The sequence below is a fragment of the Mauremys mutica genome, chromosome 17 (assembly GCF_020497125.1).
Source record: "Mauremys mutica isolate MM-2020 ecotype Southern chromosome 17, ASM2049712v1, whole genome shotgun sequence".
Lineage (NCBI taxonomy): Eukaryota > Metazoa > Chordata > Testudines > Geoemydidae > Mauremys > Mauremys mutica.
The window spans coordinates 22,518,267-22,533,515 of record NC_059088.1 but is presented as its reverse complement, the minus strand read 5'-3'; the positions used below and the strand labels follow the sequence as shown (position 1 = coordinate 22,533,515).

Below are 15,249 nucleotides of genomic sequence, written 5' to 3'. Positions count from 1 at the left end.
GGGGCCTGAGCAAATATGATGGGCCGGGGCTCCAAATTTCTCTCGATAGGCCTGATTGGACCCGCATGGGGGTCTTGGAGCCCAGGCTTCAGTCCACGCTCACACATCTACCCTGCAATTTTTAACCCCCCGAACCCGAATCAGCCAATTTGGGCCAGCCGTGGCCGTGCTGCAGGTCTTTTATTGCAGCGTAGACGTACCTATTGTCTGGGGTAAGCTGGAGGGGGTTTCCTGAGCGCAGCAGATGGCACTCCCTTCCCCTGAGAGGCTGGGTACCATCCCTCCCATCCTATCCCTCTCAGAGCATGGCAGACACATGCTGCACAGCTGGACAGCCCCCATGGCACTGCAGTAACTATTTTGAAAAGGCTCGTGCGCGGCCTGGTGCTTGCACTGTTTGCACATTCACACGCGGACGCATTTTAGCGCCGACGCTATGGGCGCTGTATTTATTGTACCAAGTTTGGATGTTTATTTCATTTTTGTAAAGTGACTTGGACGCATGTCTGGCTCCTCGGCCCAGTTTCTCTGTCAATACCGATGGCCAGGTGGCATTTTCAAAGCTCTGGGCCACGGGCAGAAGTGATCAACAGGTGTAGCCCAACTCCTTGGGGTCAGTGGCTGGGAAGAAGGCAGCAAAAGTGGAGCATATTGTGGAGAGTGGCCAGCCCTCATACCTGTTCTGAACTCTGTGTTTCTCATGCAACAGTGGGGGACTTTGCTAACTCCTAAAAATCACGTCCTGGCTCCCCTTCCTCAGATCACACGGCAAGGTGGACTTAAAACCCAGGCATCCTCCCTGCCATCACAACAGCAACTGCTGATATCCGCAATTGTTGCCGGAAGCTGGGAATGAGTGACAGGGGATGGATCACGTGATGATCATCTGTTCTGTTCATTCCCTCTGGGGCACCTGGCAGTAGCCACTGTCGGAAGACAGGAGACTGGGCTAGATGGATCTTTGGTCTGACCCAGTAGGGCCGTTCTTATGTTAGATTAACTGTGTTCATTAGTGTTTGCAGGACTGAGGCCTTAGACACCAGTCCTGCAATGAGCTCTGTGCAGAGCCCCCAGTCAATGGGGCACTGTGTGGGTCTGGCCATGCAGAGGTCATTCTGGGACTGGTACCTTTGTATAGAAACAGAAGTTGTAGCACTTTAACTATCCCAGAAGGGGGCTTGTCTCCTCTACAAATGCTTTGTGGAGCACTTCAGCGACAGGAGAGGTTCTCTCGGCAGCGCAGTTAATCCCCATCCCTGAGAGAGGCGGTAGCTAAGTCTATGGAAGAATTTTTCTCTTGCTCTAAAGCCATCTACAGCTGGGGCTATATCAGCTTAACTGCGCCACTCAGCAGGGTGGATTTTTCACACCCCTGAGCGACGGAGCTGTGGGTGACTTAACTTTGACTGTAGAGCTGGCCTCGTTCCTGTGCAGGAAGGGGAATACACGATCCCCATATACGGCAGCTCTATACCAGTCTGCCTGTGGCCACACTATGGCTTGTACTAGTATGATGATAGCAGTAAAAAAATTATACTCCTGACATAATTATATTATCAGCACAAAAACTCTGTGCACTCCAGGTCTTAGACTGCAAGCTACTAGGGACAGAGACCTGCACCTTACTGCACTCCGTACATAATAAATTACATTAACCCATCAGAGACAAGACAGCTGTCCCCTCCATGTTGGGATTTCACCCCAGGTCTACTGTTGGCTTCCTGCCCTCTTCCCCCCGCAATCTGCCTCCTGCTCCCCCAGTGCCCTGCTCCGCACTCATTCTCCCCAGGGTCGCTGCTGCTCTTCACCATGTTTTTTGAAAAACCCACTAAGGCCTGGTCTTCTCTTTAAATTTTTGCCAGCGTAGCTAATGTCAGGAGTGCAGGGAAAAAACTACACCCCAGCCGACACAGCTCTGCCAGCAAAAGCCCTAGTCTAAACGCAGATAGAGCAAGTCCTTGTGCCTGTATAGCTTATTCCCTTCAGGAAACTGCTATAAACTATCCCAGCAGAAGTATAAGCTGCATCATCGCTAGGAGAGTTTGTAAGACAGCGATACTAAGAAACTCTAGTGTAGGCAAAAACCTCAATGAGATGGTGGTACTCCCTTATCACAGGCAGACAGCACTGATGTTTGAATAGGGCTGGTTTCTATTTGAATGTAGTGTAACATGCACATATGTTTTTGTCCATCTATGTGCTCTGTGCAGAGCAGCTCAAATGCTGAGCATACTTTGCTGCGATGCTGGGTGAAATCAGCCTGGATTGAAATACACCTGAGCCCAGTCCTTGGCTCTGCAAAAATAGATGACTGCAAAATTAGCTGTTACCACTCCAGAAAGAGATCTTGGAGTCATTGTGGTTAGTTCTCTGAAAACATCCGCTCAATGTGCAGCGGCAGTCAAAAAAGCAAACAGCATGTTGGGAATCATTGAGAAAGGGATAGATAATAAGACAGAAAATATCCTATTGCCTCTATATAAAGCCACGGTACGTCCACATCTTGAATACTGCGTGCAGTTCTGGTTGCCCCATCTCAAAAAAAGATCTATTGGAACTGGAAAAGGTTCAGAAAAGGGCAACAAAAATGATTAGGGGTCTGGAATGGCTTCCATATGAGGAGAGAATAACAACTCTGGGACTTTTTGCGTGGAAAAGAAGCGACTAAGGAGGATATGATAGAAGGCTATAAAATCATGAGTGCTAATAGGGAAAGTAACTAAGGAAGTGTTATTTACTCCTCATAAGAACATGGGGTCACCAAATGAAACTAATAGTGAGCAGATTTAAAGCAAACACAAGAAAGTTTTTTTTTCCACAAAACGCACTGTCAACCTCTGGAACTCCTTGCTCTGTTAGAGCAAAGGGAATAAAGCCAGCAACCCTTCTCCCCCAGGGCCTCCAGTACAACAGCAGCTACATAGCCGTGCTCCCCCAGGACCCCTTGAAAATCTGCCTCCCCTCCCCCGCCACCCCCCCGGGGCCCCCTGAAAAAAAATCAACCACGCCCTTCCCAGGCCTTCCTGTAAAGCCACAAATTCCCAGCTGCCAGACCAAATGCCTCCCTCCCCCCACCAGTTCTGGTCCAGCCACCAAGCCAACCCTGCCTCTGGAGTGATGCATTATGCAGGCATCCTGCCGGAGCAGCAGGCTAAACGTGTGTCACCCCCCCCCCACCCCCCCCAAGCCCGTGGTGCAACCAACCCCTCCGTGCCCTGCAAAGCAGCAAATGCCTCCGGCGCTGCCGGGCTGAGCCGGCACCACGCAACCAGCCCACATACAAAACACGAGCACCCGCCTCCTTCTCCCCGGCGCTCGGCGCTGCAGGCGGGTCTGGCCGCTGCACCAGGGTTTGCAACGTAGGCGCGTGCCGCCTCCCAGGGGCAGCCAACGACCCGCGCACCGCGCCCCCCGCCCCCATTCGAACGACGCTCGGGAGCCTGGGGAAGGCAGCGCCCCCCCCCCCCGCAACAGCTTGTGGGAGTCCGGCCCCCTCCCGAGAGCGACCCCCCCACAGGGGCCTGGGGGCCTCCCCTGCGCCCCCCAGTTACCTGCGCCCCCCCCGAGACTCTGCCCCCCCACAGGGGTCTGGGATCGCCCCTGCGCCCCCCCCCCAGACTCTGCCCCCTCCAAAGGGGCCTGGGGTCTCCCTTGCGCCCCCGCCCAGCTACCTGAGCCCCCCCCCCGAGAGAGCAACTGCCCCCCACAGGGGCCTGGCCTCCCCTCCATCCCCCCAGCAACCTGAGCCCCCCTGAGAGAGCCCCCCCCCGGAATCTGGGGGATCCCTTGCACACACCCCCACCTGCCTGAGCCCTGCTGAGTGATATTCTGCCCCCCCCCATAACCCCTCCCAGAGGCTTGGGGAGCCCCAAGCCGGAGAGTCTCTGCCCCCCCCCCCCGCCCATAGCTCTCCTTGGAGCTGGGGGGTCTCCCCATCCCCTGTGAGGTACTCCAGTCCCCTCCCAGAGGAGCCTCTGGAAAGGGGGGGGTTCGCCCCGCCCCGCATGATGATGGGGCCTCTCCCTCATGCCCTGGCGCTGCTCCTGGCCCTGCAGGTGGCCATGGCCCTGGCTGAAGTCCTAGGGGGGCGCGACCCGATCCAAAAAGCCACCGCTTACTCCTCCTCCACCATGATCAATGGCAGGACAGCCCCGACCGCCATGGCGACGCTCTCTGACGCCTTGGCTAGGGCCACCATGACCACGCCCAAGGTTGGTGGGCACACGCTGGAGGTCTCAAGCAAGAAAGTGGTCACCCCGGGCAACGGTGTAGGTTATGAGTTCACCACAGCCAATGGTGTAGAGTATGAGGTCATCGCCGGCAGCAATGGAGGGTATGAGGTCACCACAGGCAACGATATCCTGAGCAACACCACGGGCTCTGGAGGAGTGATCGGCGTGGGAGACACCCGCTACAAGTGGCTGGCGTGGAGCAAGTGGTATTGCAACTGTGAGATGGGTAGCATGTCCCGGGTGCGGGACATTGTCTACACAGTGCCTGGCCTGCAGCTAGATCTGGACAACTACAATGCCCTGCGCTTCCAGCGCGTGGCTTGCAGCTATGGCCACTGCAAGTGCAGCCACAAGCACCGTGAGTGTGACCATGCCAAGGTGACCTGCGATGCCCCCAATCCCTACCTGTGCGCCGTCAGGGACATCCGGCGGGCCCGGTACCGCCAGGCTCGGCCCTTCTGGATGCGAGTCCGCATGGAGCTCAAGGAGCTATGGAAGAGCATCCGAAAGGCCTCCCAGCTCGAGGTGAGGATGGGCTGGCGCTGACACATGCCCCTAGGACAGGTGTGGAATGGAGGGTCATGGACAAGGTATACAGGCTGCATGGTCTGGGAGTGCAGGGAAGCACAGGCAGGATATCCAGGAGGCATGTGCTGGGAGTTTGGGAGCACACAGCCACGGAGTCCAGAGATGCATGGACTGGGATTCTGGGTGACAGGATGCACATCTTACAAGGCATTTTATGGGCACTAAATCATCTTTTAATCAACCTGCTAAAATATTTCCACCTCTGAGTTTCCCAGTGCATCCTATCATCCCTGAATCTTTCAGATTCTAAGTGTAAATGACCCTAACTCCACCCATGAGTCATTAGCAGGCTTCAGCACTTCGGCATCTCTCTCTGAGCTAATCCATTAGCCAGTAGCAGTAATAGGCTGCTGTCCTCTAGGGCAGTGTTTCCCAAACTTGGACACCACTTGTGCAGGGAAAGGCCCTGGCGGGCCGGGCCGATTTGTTTACCTGCCATGTCCGCAGGTTTGGGCGATTGCAGCTCCCACTGGCCGTGGTTCGCTGCTTCAGGCCAACGGGAGCTGCTGGAAGCGGCATGGGCCGCAGTTCGCTGCTCCAGGCCAATGGGAGCTGCTGGAAGTGGCGTGGGCCGAGGGACATACTGGCCGCTGCTTCCAGCAGCTTCCATTGGCCTGGAGCAGCAAACCCGTGGACAGTGGGAGCCACGAGCGGCCGAACCTGCGGACGCGGCAGGTAAACAAACCAGCCCGGCCTGCCAGGGGCTTTCCCTACACAAGCGGTGTCCCAAGTTTGGGAAATACTGCCCTAGGGGATCATCCAGTAAAGGGAGGTATGACATGCTACTCTTGCCAGTGTTACAGAAGTGCTTCGCGGTAAGGGGTGCCTGTGTACTATGCAGCCATGAGTACATCAGCATGCTGAACAAATGACACATTTAAAATAGAGGGGAAACGACAGCTTGAAACAAGAATTTCTACCAGGTCCAATGGTGGATTCAACTACTTTAGTGGTTAACCAGTGAGATCACCAGGCATTGGCCTGCTTTGCTATAATGACTGTCAATATATTCTGTACAGTACAGGCAAGAGGTGGAATCAATACTCTTTGAGCTGTTAATAGTAATGGGCCTCACTGTAGGCAGTTAATCATTTTTCACTTTGGTGGGTGTCTGCAGGAATGAGGGCAGAGTAAAAGCAATCCAGCCTTATTACTCCTGATACATTTCAGTTGTTGAAGCTACTTATAATGGGCATAAGTTTCTGCAGAACACATTTCTGAGGTGCTGCAGGCCTCACCCTAGAAACACTATGCATTTGTTTAAACAGGACAACCAGCATAAATGTTTGCAGGATCAGGGCCTATTTATTTTTAAATTTCTGAACATGGCCATTACATAATCTCTGGACAATGTCTGTTTTTTATTAAAACCCACCAAAATTTGCTGACCCTAGGGATCAGGTATTAGTGTTCCACCTCCTAGACTGTTGTAGGCATGCAAACGTTAAGCTGTTTAAGAAGTTTAGAATCTAATATTGTTATTGTGTAAAGTGAAAGGGGCACCACATGGTGTGGCTATGAACACACAGTTAGGGCCTGATTTACAACTCCTTTAAAGCCCATTTTCACTGCTGGAGGGATACAAATGGACCTTAGTCAAATGAGACTCAGGCCTTTCTGAATTTTTTATATGAACATGCATCTGTGATGGGCAGAGATAATATTTATATGTGAATTAAATATCGGTGCCAGGTGATGTTGTAAAGGCCAAAAGTACAACTGGGTTCAAAAAAGAAGTGGCCATTGATAAACCTCTCCTCCATAAACTTAGCTGTTTAGTCAAGATGGTCAGGGGGATGCAGCCCCAGGTGTCCCTAAATCTCCAACTGCCAGAAGCTGGCACCCAATGACAGGGATGGATCACTCAAACTTGCCCTGATCTGTTCATTTCCTCTGAAGAATCTGACACCAGCCACTGGTGGAAGACAGGACAGTGGGCTAGATGGACCATTGGTCTGATCCAGCATGGCTGTTAATATGTGATTATTCTATGGCAGTAAAACATACATAGTTTTGTCGATTAGCAAGCTAAGAATGCTGTTTAATTGATTTTCTTTCTTCTCTAGGAACACAGCTGAAGATGAACTCCGTATTCAAGGTTAAGCAGCTGCAGTCTCTGTTATCAGCAGTTGGCAATAGCAATTAATCGCACCCGTGCCTCGAATGAAATTTATAGTAAATGCTCTTTACAAATCAGTATCTACTCCTGTGCTTTAGTGGGAAAGTCCATTGTTTCTAAAGGTGAGTGTCATTTCAGCCCCTGTTCTGAGGCACGCTTGAACAAGAGAAGCCACGATGACCTGGACAAAGGGAGGTTGGTAGTGCCACTGTACCCCAATTGCTTTCCTCACCCCCCCAAGAGAGAACACAGATGGGGCAGTGCATAAGGTGCTAGACTGGGACTTAGAAGACCTATCTTCAAGTCCCTCCTTTGCTACAGACATGGCCCTTAGCCTCTCAGTACCTCAATTCCCCATTTGTACAATGAGACTGCCCTACCTCACAGGTGGTGTGAGGATAAATACATTAAACAGCCTGAAGTGCTCAGATACTGTAGCTAAGCTAGAACACAGGCAAAAGGTAGTCTTCCCCCTCGCTTTGAAATAGGCAGTTACTAAAGGTGAAAAGTTTTCAGCAGATAGATCTGAAAAAGTCCTTTTAGACCATCTAGTCTGGTCCCCTGCCTGAACAAAATCGATTTTGCCTATAGCGAACATAACAGCTAGTAATAGATTTCTTTTTAAAGCTATAAAAGCTGAGATCAAAGGATTGTTACTTAAACACAGGAGTTACTGCCACTTGCACCAACACAACACAGAACCATCAATGGAAGTGTTATTATAGGGCTGCTCCTGAGTTCTTGGTATCAAATTTAAATACAGGGCAAAAGGTCAAATTTTGGAGCTTCTTAACTTGACCATTGTCACTTTAAGTTGCAAGCATGCCAGTATCATTGCTGTTGGTAAAGCGTTAATAGTCCGGACCTATTAATCATAAAAGTAAAGAGAAAACACAGTTGAAACTGGCATGGGTTATCACAAACATTTTAATCCTCTCCTAATAGATCAAGGGCCTAATTCTGACCTCACCTTGATTTTAGCTGGCAGTATGAAGAGTTTAGGGAGTCCATTAACTGCATGCAGTTAATCAGCTCCAGTAATTCACAGCCAACAGTACTAGACTTTTCAAGGCACACTTGTTTAAAAAACATTGCATGCAAATGTGTGCTACTTGATAGATCATATCTTTCAAAAATCCAACAGGGGAAGTGGATGCTAATATGATAAAGCAGGAAATGTTTGCTGCCAGGAAGAGAACAAAATGGTTTGAAGGTCTAGATGTTATTTTTATGGAACTTCTATTTATTAATCTGATTCCCCATCCACCTCCATATCTGATGCAACTGCCTTAGGTAGGAATTAGCAACATGCTGCTCCATTTATCATCTAAAGAAATCCCATTGTGTATCAGACTAGAAATAAGTTGCAAATTTTTAACACTGGGTATTTCACCATTGGAACAACTCACTTAGGAACTATTGGGTTGCCGCTCAGCAACATGGCATTGAGCCTTTTTGTTGATAAAAAATTGTGGTTTTATATAGTTAGCATGGTTAATGGTGCCACTACTAAACTAAATAATGAAATGAACAAGGGGTGGTCTTCAAGATCATTATACAGTAGAATCTCAGAGAGTTACAAATTGATCAGTCAACCACACACCTCATTTGGAACTGGAAGTATGCAATCAGGCAGCAGAGACTAAGGGCAGGTCTACACTAAGGGCGGGGGTCGAACTAGGGTACACAAGTTCAGCTACGTGAATAGCGTAGCTGAACTCGAAGTACCCTAGTTCGAACTACTTACCCGTCCAGACGCCACGGGATCGAAGTCCGTGGCTCCAAGGTCGACTCCGCCACCACCTTTTGCAGTGGTGGAGTACCGGAGTCGACCGCGGCGCTTCCGGAGTTCGAACTAGCACGTCTAGATCAGACGCGCTAGTTCGAACTCAGAGAAGTCGAACTCACCGCGTCGACCCGGATGGTAAGTGTAGACTAGCCCTAAAAAAGAAACAAATTCAGTACAGTACTGTGTTAAGTCATCATGTAATCTACTATTAAAAAAAAAAGGGAAGCAGCATTTTTCTTACTTCCATTCCCAAGATGTTTGTAACTCTGAGGTTCTACTGTATTTGCTCTGGTCTAGAAGGCTACCCTGCGTAGCAGCCTCCCTTTTACAGCCTATGCCAGTCAAAAACACAGTCCTTGATTTAATTTAGATTTACCAGACCAAGTAGTTTGTGGGTCAATCTGCAGTGAGTAGCAGGTAGGGGAAGCTGAGATGATGAATCTTTCATGAACGAGAATGCCACCTTTTTCATACTCCTGGGCAGCTTATGTTCTGTATAAATATTTCATAGTAGGAATTGAAAATTATGGAACAGAGTTAGATTTTATTTTTAAAGGGGGGGGGAAGAGGAGAGACACACAAAGGGACATTCCAACCTTCCACGTCACAAAACATGAGAGTCTCTATTTTCATACAAGTAGTCAGACAAAATCTTTGACTTTTATTTTATTTTCAAAACACACAATGTGTAGGAAAAGCTAAGGTGTGTAAAAGAGAAAAAGGATATTTCTCTACAACTGTTCCACAGACACTCCCCCACCCCCATAAAACCCTTTTGCACAGCAGAATATAATTGTAAATTCTCTACAACAGTGTCTCAGTACAGCAGAGATTATTACAATAAATACATTTCAGTGTATGTGGATTTATTGTAAGAGGGATCCACCAGATAGCTAGTGCTATGGCTTCCCACTGCTAAGTTTCTTTAGCACGGTGATACCTTTTTATACGCAATGCGTTTCTTGCTTTAAAAAAAAAAAAGTTTAGGTAACAACATCAGAATAGCCCAGCTATTCCATCAGAGCGGTTGTTTTCAACAGGCCAGCTGTGAAATCCATAGTTTGTGCAGGAGCTAGAATTTTACTTATTTAAAAATCAAGTTATTGGAAAACTGAGCCAGATTCTTGCGATAAGTCCTGCGCTTTTTTCCCCCCTCTTTGCCAACAGTTGATCTTTTCCAAATGTATGATGGCTGAGTGAGTTCATTCAGCAAAGCATTTGAACAGATTCCCTCCTTCTTACCCAGTCTGCCATATCTTTTTTTTTTGCTTGTGCCTTAAAAAAAAAAATTTAAAAAAAAATCCACAGATCCTTCATTTCTTGCACACCCCAAACTTCCATGGGAATTTGGGGCACTCAAGCGATGGAGGTCAGGGACCCAGTTCTCCAAAACAGCCAGGAAGTAAAAGAGAAATGGCCTTTGCCAGAACTCTTTCAGCAAAGAGAGGATTTGGCAGAGCAGAGAAAGCCGTCAGGCTTCTGCAGCATTGAATGAGATGGTTGTTTTTCAGGATTATTTTATCCTGCCTAAGACTGTTCCAGATCTCTCTTTTGCATTTGATTTGCCCCAATTGCTTCTGCTCATTAGGAAACTCTTGAGGATAAATAAATGCACAAAGTACAGGTTCCTTGCTGCCTCCTAGTCATGTGTGAAGAAATGTCCTCATCATTCTCCATCAGCCTGCCTGATGTGCAGTTATTTAAACCATGTAAAGTCACTGCCATTCTGTTTGGCAATATTTGCATTCATGTAAATGAGCACACAACATGCAGGACAACAGAGAATCAGGCCCCTCCTGCCTCCTGTGGCTTCAGGCCTTTAGTGCCAAAGCTTGTTCCCAGTGGCAAGACTCCCATTGACTTCGATGGGGCAGGATCAGGGCCTTAAAATGAGTGTATCACATTTGGCCCTTGACTCCAGTAAGAGCAGGGTGCTTGTTAACATCAGTGGAAGTTTGGTTCGATTAAGGACGGCAGAATATTGGTCCTTATTTTGTTTCTCAACACAAACAGACATGGGAAGAAAGGGTTTTGCACTGATACCATGACCCAGAGAGGTTGGTAGGGAAGGGATGATTTTCATTTAATAGCGACCTGTCAGGTCAAATTGGGATCCAAAACTCAAGTTTTGTTTAAAAACAAGCTTTTATAAACCAATATCCACTTGTAGGTAGAAAATAAAATTTAAAAACAAAAACCACCACACAGACATTACATCCCCCTGCAGTATTTGGGTTGCAAAACACTGCAGTGTTGCACTAGTGGTGGTGAACATAAAACTGAAACTGACTAGAAACCAAAAGGGGAAAAACATACAAAGTAATCAAAACTACATAAATAGTGAAAGGTGAACTTGACTTTTAATTTTTTTTCCCAGTTACAATCATCTAACAATACAGAAATTTATTTTGTGAGGTTTTAAAATATGATTTAACCTGACAGTGATTTTTTTTTTTTTAAAGTCACAGGGCCACATTTGATTTCTGTCAGCAGGGTATACCTGGAGCAACTCTTCTGGAGTCAGATGCCAGATTTGCACCTCTGTGATCGAGATCAGTTTGCAACTGGCAGTTAAAATCTTCTTCTGAAAGCTTGCAAAAATAGATGCGCATTTTGCGGCAAACAAAATGGTGTGTTTCCTACTCTGTTGTGTGAAATGTCACCAATGCAAGGCCAGGTTCTGCCCTCATTTAAACTAACTAGTGTAAATTCAGTGTTGCCAGCGGTGTTATTCTGGATTTACACTGAGTTAGATGGAGGCACTCTGCATTTCCACTAATATAAAAGAGGAGTGCTTGCTCCTCTGACTGGAACCTGGCATGCTGACCAATAATGCCCCTTCACTTTGTAGGAACAGTAGCAAGCTAACGAGATGCTTTTGCAACAGGCCTTCAGAGCCTGAGCTAAACAGTAGTTTTATGCAAGTTTTTAGCTTTCAATGTACAAACAGGACTAAAAAAAATAAAATGCAGAGACTATCAGGATCTTAACTGTACATCAAACAGACTCCAGTTCAGAGCAAACCATTTAACACCCCTTCCCACCCCCCAAAACACACACACACACACACCCCTCTACCTCAGTATGTGCTCATAGAAAGGATGGCAGCATCCCCCTTTTGACAAACTTTTCCATGTCAACAAATGCATTTGGCAGTTTAAAGACACACCCCCTCAGGATAGCACAAAAAAGTTTTAGTATCAGGTTTTGGAAAAACTGAATCAGCATCTGCAGTTCATATATAAAATACCAAGGAAAGCAACACGTTACAGGAGGAAAAACGAGTGGAAGAGCATGGACTAGCTTTCTGCAGAAGAACTGATTTAGCTCCATAGGTCAGCTTTCACAGCTTCATCCAGAATATCTTCTGCTTTCAATGCAAATGAGGCCTAAAACTTTTCATAAACTGGCAAAAAAGAGCCTAGCATGTGAAGCAGAAACAGAGACTGCAATACACAGTTTCCGTCTCACTTTTGACCACAGTGTGCATGTATATAGCTAAGCAATGATACACAAAGAGGTGTGGTTGCAATTTACTAATCCACAAGCATGTTGGGACATGCAATATGAAACATTAAGTCAACTGTGAGCACCTACAGTTCCCGACGCATTATTTTTCCTAATTTTGGGGTGAATTTAATGCTGATAAAAGGCACCAGACTGAGACCTTTGGAGACCAACATCTTCCCTCCCACTGGGGCAGTAGCAAGGCAAGCTTCCGACAACACATAGCCCAGCTAGCGTCTTTCACTCTGCTCTAGAGGGGAATCCAGTTGCCATAGCGCATCCAAACCTTGGCCTTGCCGTAGAGACTACCAGCGATTGCAGTAGCAGCTTGTGTGTCACTGAGGCGGAGACTCACCAAACAGCTGTCAGATGGCTAACGATAGCTTTCCGTGGCTACTGATATGGGCTGAATTTGCAGGAGCAGCCTAGAATTTAAAAAAGCACCGTATCCCATTACCAAGTCCTCCAAGCCATCCGGCCCTTCACAAAACAAGGCTGTTTAAAGGTGGGGCTAGCAAGCTCTGCAGGCCTTGGATACTCCTCAATCCAAGCCACTTGGTAAACCACACTGATGTTTATCCTCTGTACCAGCCATAGCAGCTCTTGTCCACTGTAGCAATAACTGACTGCCACTCTCTTTGATGGGAATCCTGAAACAGAGCTGTAGTGACTGTTAGCTGCACATCCAGTCAGGCCCCAATAATTCATTTGCTGTTCCAAGATTTAGTCCTTCACCTTATGGGAGACATCCTGCTTTGTAAAGCTACGGACCAAATCCTCTGCCGGCTTACACCCTGGGCAGCTCCTGCTCTCACGTGTATGGTCATAAATCAAGCGTTACTGCACTGAGCTCAATGGGAGTTACTCCAGTAACGAGATGAATTGGGCCCATTGCCTGTAAGCCATGGGTAGTGGGGAGCAGTGCCCCCCATAGATAAAAGACAAATCAGCTGCTTGCTCTTCTGGGGAATGTACCAGGCGACTAGTTTCAAAGGTGGACGTAGGGGAGAGATCCAGAGACGAACACTTTGAAGAGACTAAGTGAAGTATGCTCTGGGAATGCAGAGTGAGTCACCCTCAAAACACCCTTATTCCCCCGGCTGTGGATGTGTTGGAATCGTCGCAGCAGACGGTGTCTGCCTTATCCCTCAGGCCCCCACTTCTTATTATTGAAAACTTTATGGTCACATATTACAGGCCTGCTCCATTGCTCCTTGAAGCCAATGCTTTTCTTTCTGTCAACAGGCTTTGGACTGGACCTTAAGAGAACAACGACTGTATCCACAGTGACTTTGGATGGGACCAGTTCCTGCTGGCATGGGTACATTTTAGAGGAAATGTATTGCAGGTACAGTTTCATGAAGATCGATGCTCTCTCCTGGAGGACACCTCAGTCAGAAACAAGTAGTAACCGTAATTCTTCAGATGCGTTTCCGGGGTGATACTGAATCATTGCTAGGCAATTCACCTTTAGGAATTTGTCTCCGGGGCCATTGTCTATTTACGCATTATTAGGACAGTATAGCAGAGATATAGCCGAGGACTCTTCTAAACTAGTTGTCTGTCTTAAAACCAAAACTAAAAAACCACGCATGTGGGTGTTTGTACCACACTGGCATCTCTAACAGAAATATGGAGGAAGATCCCCTTTCAACTATGACAGTAGTTTATGTGTACCACCTCTTACAGGACTTGTCTAGTTACAGAAAAGCATTCCATACACTGCATGAGACAGGTCTTAAAGCTGCAGGCCAGAGTTGTTCAAAAGTGACTTGGGACTTTAGGGGGGCTGTTTTTCAGAGGTGTGCCTCACTTTCTGAAAATCAAGCCACATGAAGGTGTCTCCAAACGGAGGCCCTGAAGATCACTATTCAGTTCTGAAGTTAACATGTCCTAAGTACGCTATTGATTGCTGTGTTGTGCATTTCATCGTGCACCTGAAGAAGCATCAAGACTACTGGGTAAATCCATTTCTTCTAATAGTCCTGTTATATAGCACAAACAGCTCTTTGCAGAATGCTAATCCTCACAACATCCCTGTGAGGTAGGCACGTTGTTACGAGCTGGGGAAACTGAGGCAGGGAAGCCACCCTTTTGAAAATAGTCTGCTAATTTTGGGTGCTCAACTTGTAACACCAAGATCCTGATTTTCAGCTGGGCCATGCCCCCAAACTCCAGAAGTTTGGCACCTGTGAAAATCAGCCCCTGAGGGGCCTTCAAGTTGGGCACCCAAAATGAGGGGAGACCTTTTAAAATGTAGGCCTAAGGCCTTGACTCAGGAAAGCACTTAAGACCAAACTGCAAGAGGAATCTGCATCAAAGGCAGGACTAGCACTCAGGAGTTCCACTCCCTAACAACTAGACCCTCCGTCGCCCATGAATATTCCCATCTTAAAGCTCGGCTAATTAAGTTGCCTAGAGCCACTGACATGAGTATCTTCTGGAGCTACTAAAGACCAGTTAAACCGAACACGTTGGTGTTAAGGGAGTGTTTTGCTCTGACAGCAATCCTGATCATCAGCCCCTGAATTGGATCAGATTGCAGAGAGGAAATCGTATTGCTTGAAGACCAATGCATGTTTTAGCGGTGTCCTTTCCCCTCCCACTGAAGATGGAACCAAGCGATGCTCTGACAGTTTCATGGGCTGGTCTTTCCATTCTTCACTGTCGAATAGCCTGGTGCTTGACTGTTATTTTTGTGCTTAAAAATCAGGAATAGCGTTAGAGGGCTCTGAAAAAAACCCAACAACAACAGCAAAAACACAAGCTGCTGGGATTCACATGGGGGGGAGCTATTAGGAGGGGAACTTTCAGTATTAAAAAAAGAAAAAACCCACATTGCACTTTCAATGAAAACTTATTAGATGCTGAGAAAACATGTAAAAAAAAATTGAAGTTTGGGATCAGTTTGCATAAGTTATCAAGTGAATAAAGCGCTAGATATTTGTATTTCCACCTGTCTGGCAAACAGGCTATTCAAGTGTGGGCTGTTGACGTAGCCTGGAACCTGCAAA

General features: G+C 47.5%; 2 protein-coding genes across 2 annotated transcripts in view; one reads left to right on the top strand and one right to left on the bottom strand.

The window, feature by feature from the left end:
• The first annotated feature begins 3,608 nt into the window (after window positions 1–3,608).
• On the top strand, window positions 3,609–11,318 carry C17H1orf56 (chromosome 17 C1orf56 homolog). Its single transcript, XM_044991134.1, has 3 exons — window positions 3,609–4,757; window positions 6,887–7,061; window positions 11,191–11,318. Exons 1-2 carry the CDS (start codon window positions 4,005–4,007, stop codon window positions 6,896–6,898), a joined length of 765 nt encoding a protein of 254 aa, XP_044847069.1. The 5' UTR covers window positions 3,609–4,004; the 3' UTR covers window positions 6,899–7,061; window positions 11,191–11,318.
• CDC42SE1 (CDC42 small effector 1) overlaps window positions 9,380–15,249 on the bottom strand; it is a 54,607-nt gene continuing 48,737 nt past the window's right edge. Inside the window, exon 5 of the mRNA XM_044991135.1 lies at window positions 9,380–15,242. The gene's annotated coding sequence lies outside the window, so the exon portion shown is untranslated. The remainder of the gene's footprint in view (window positions 15,243–15,249) is intronic.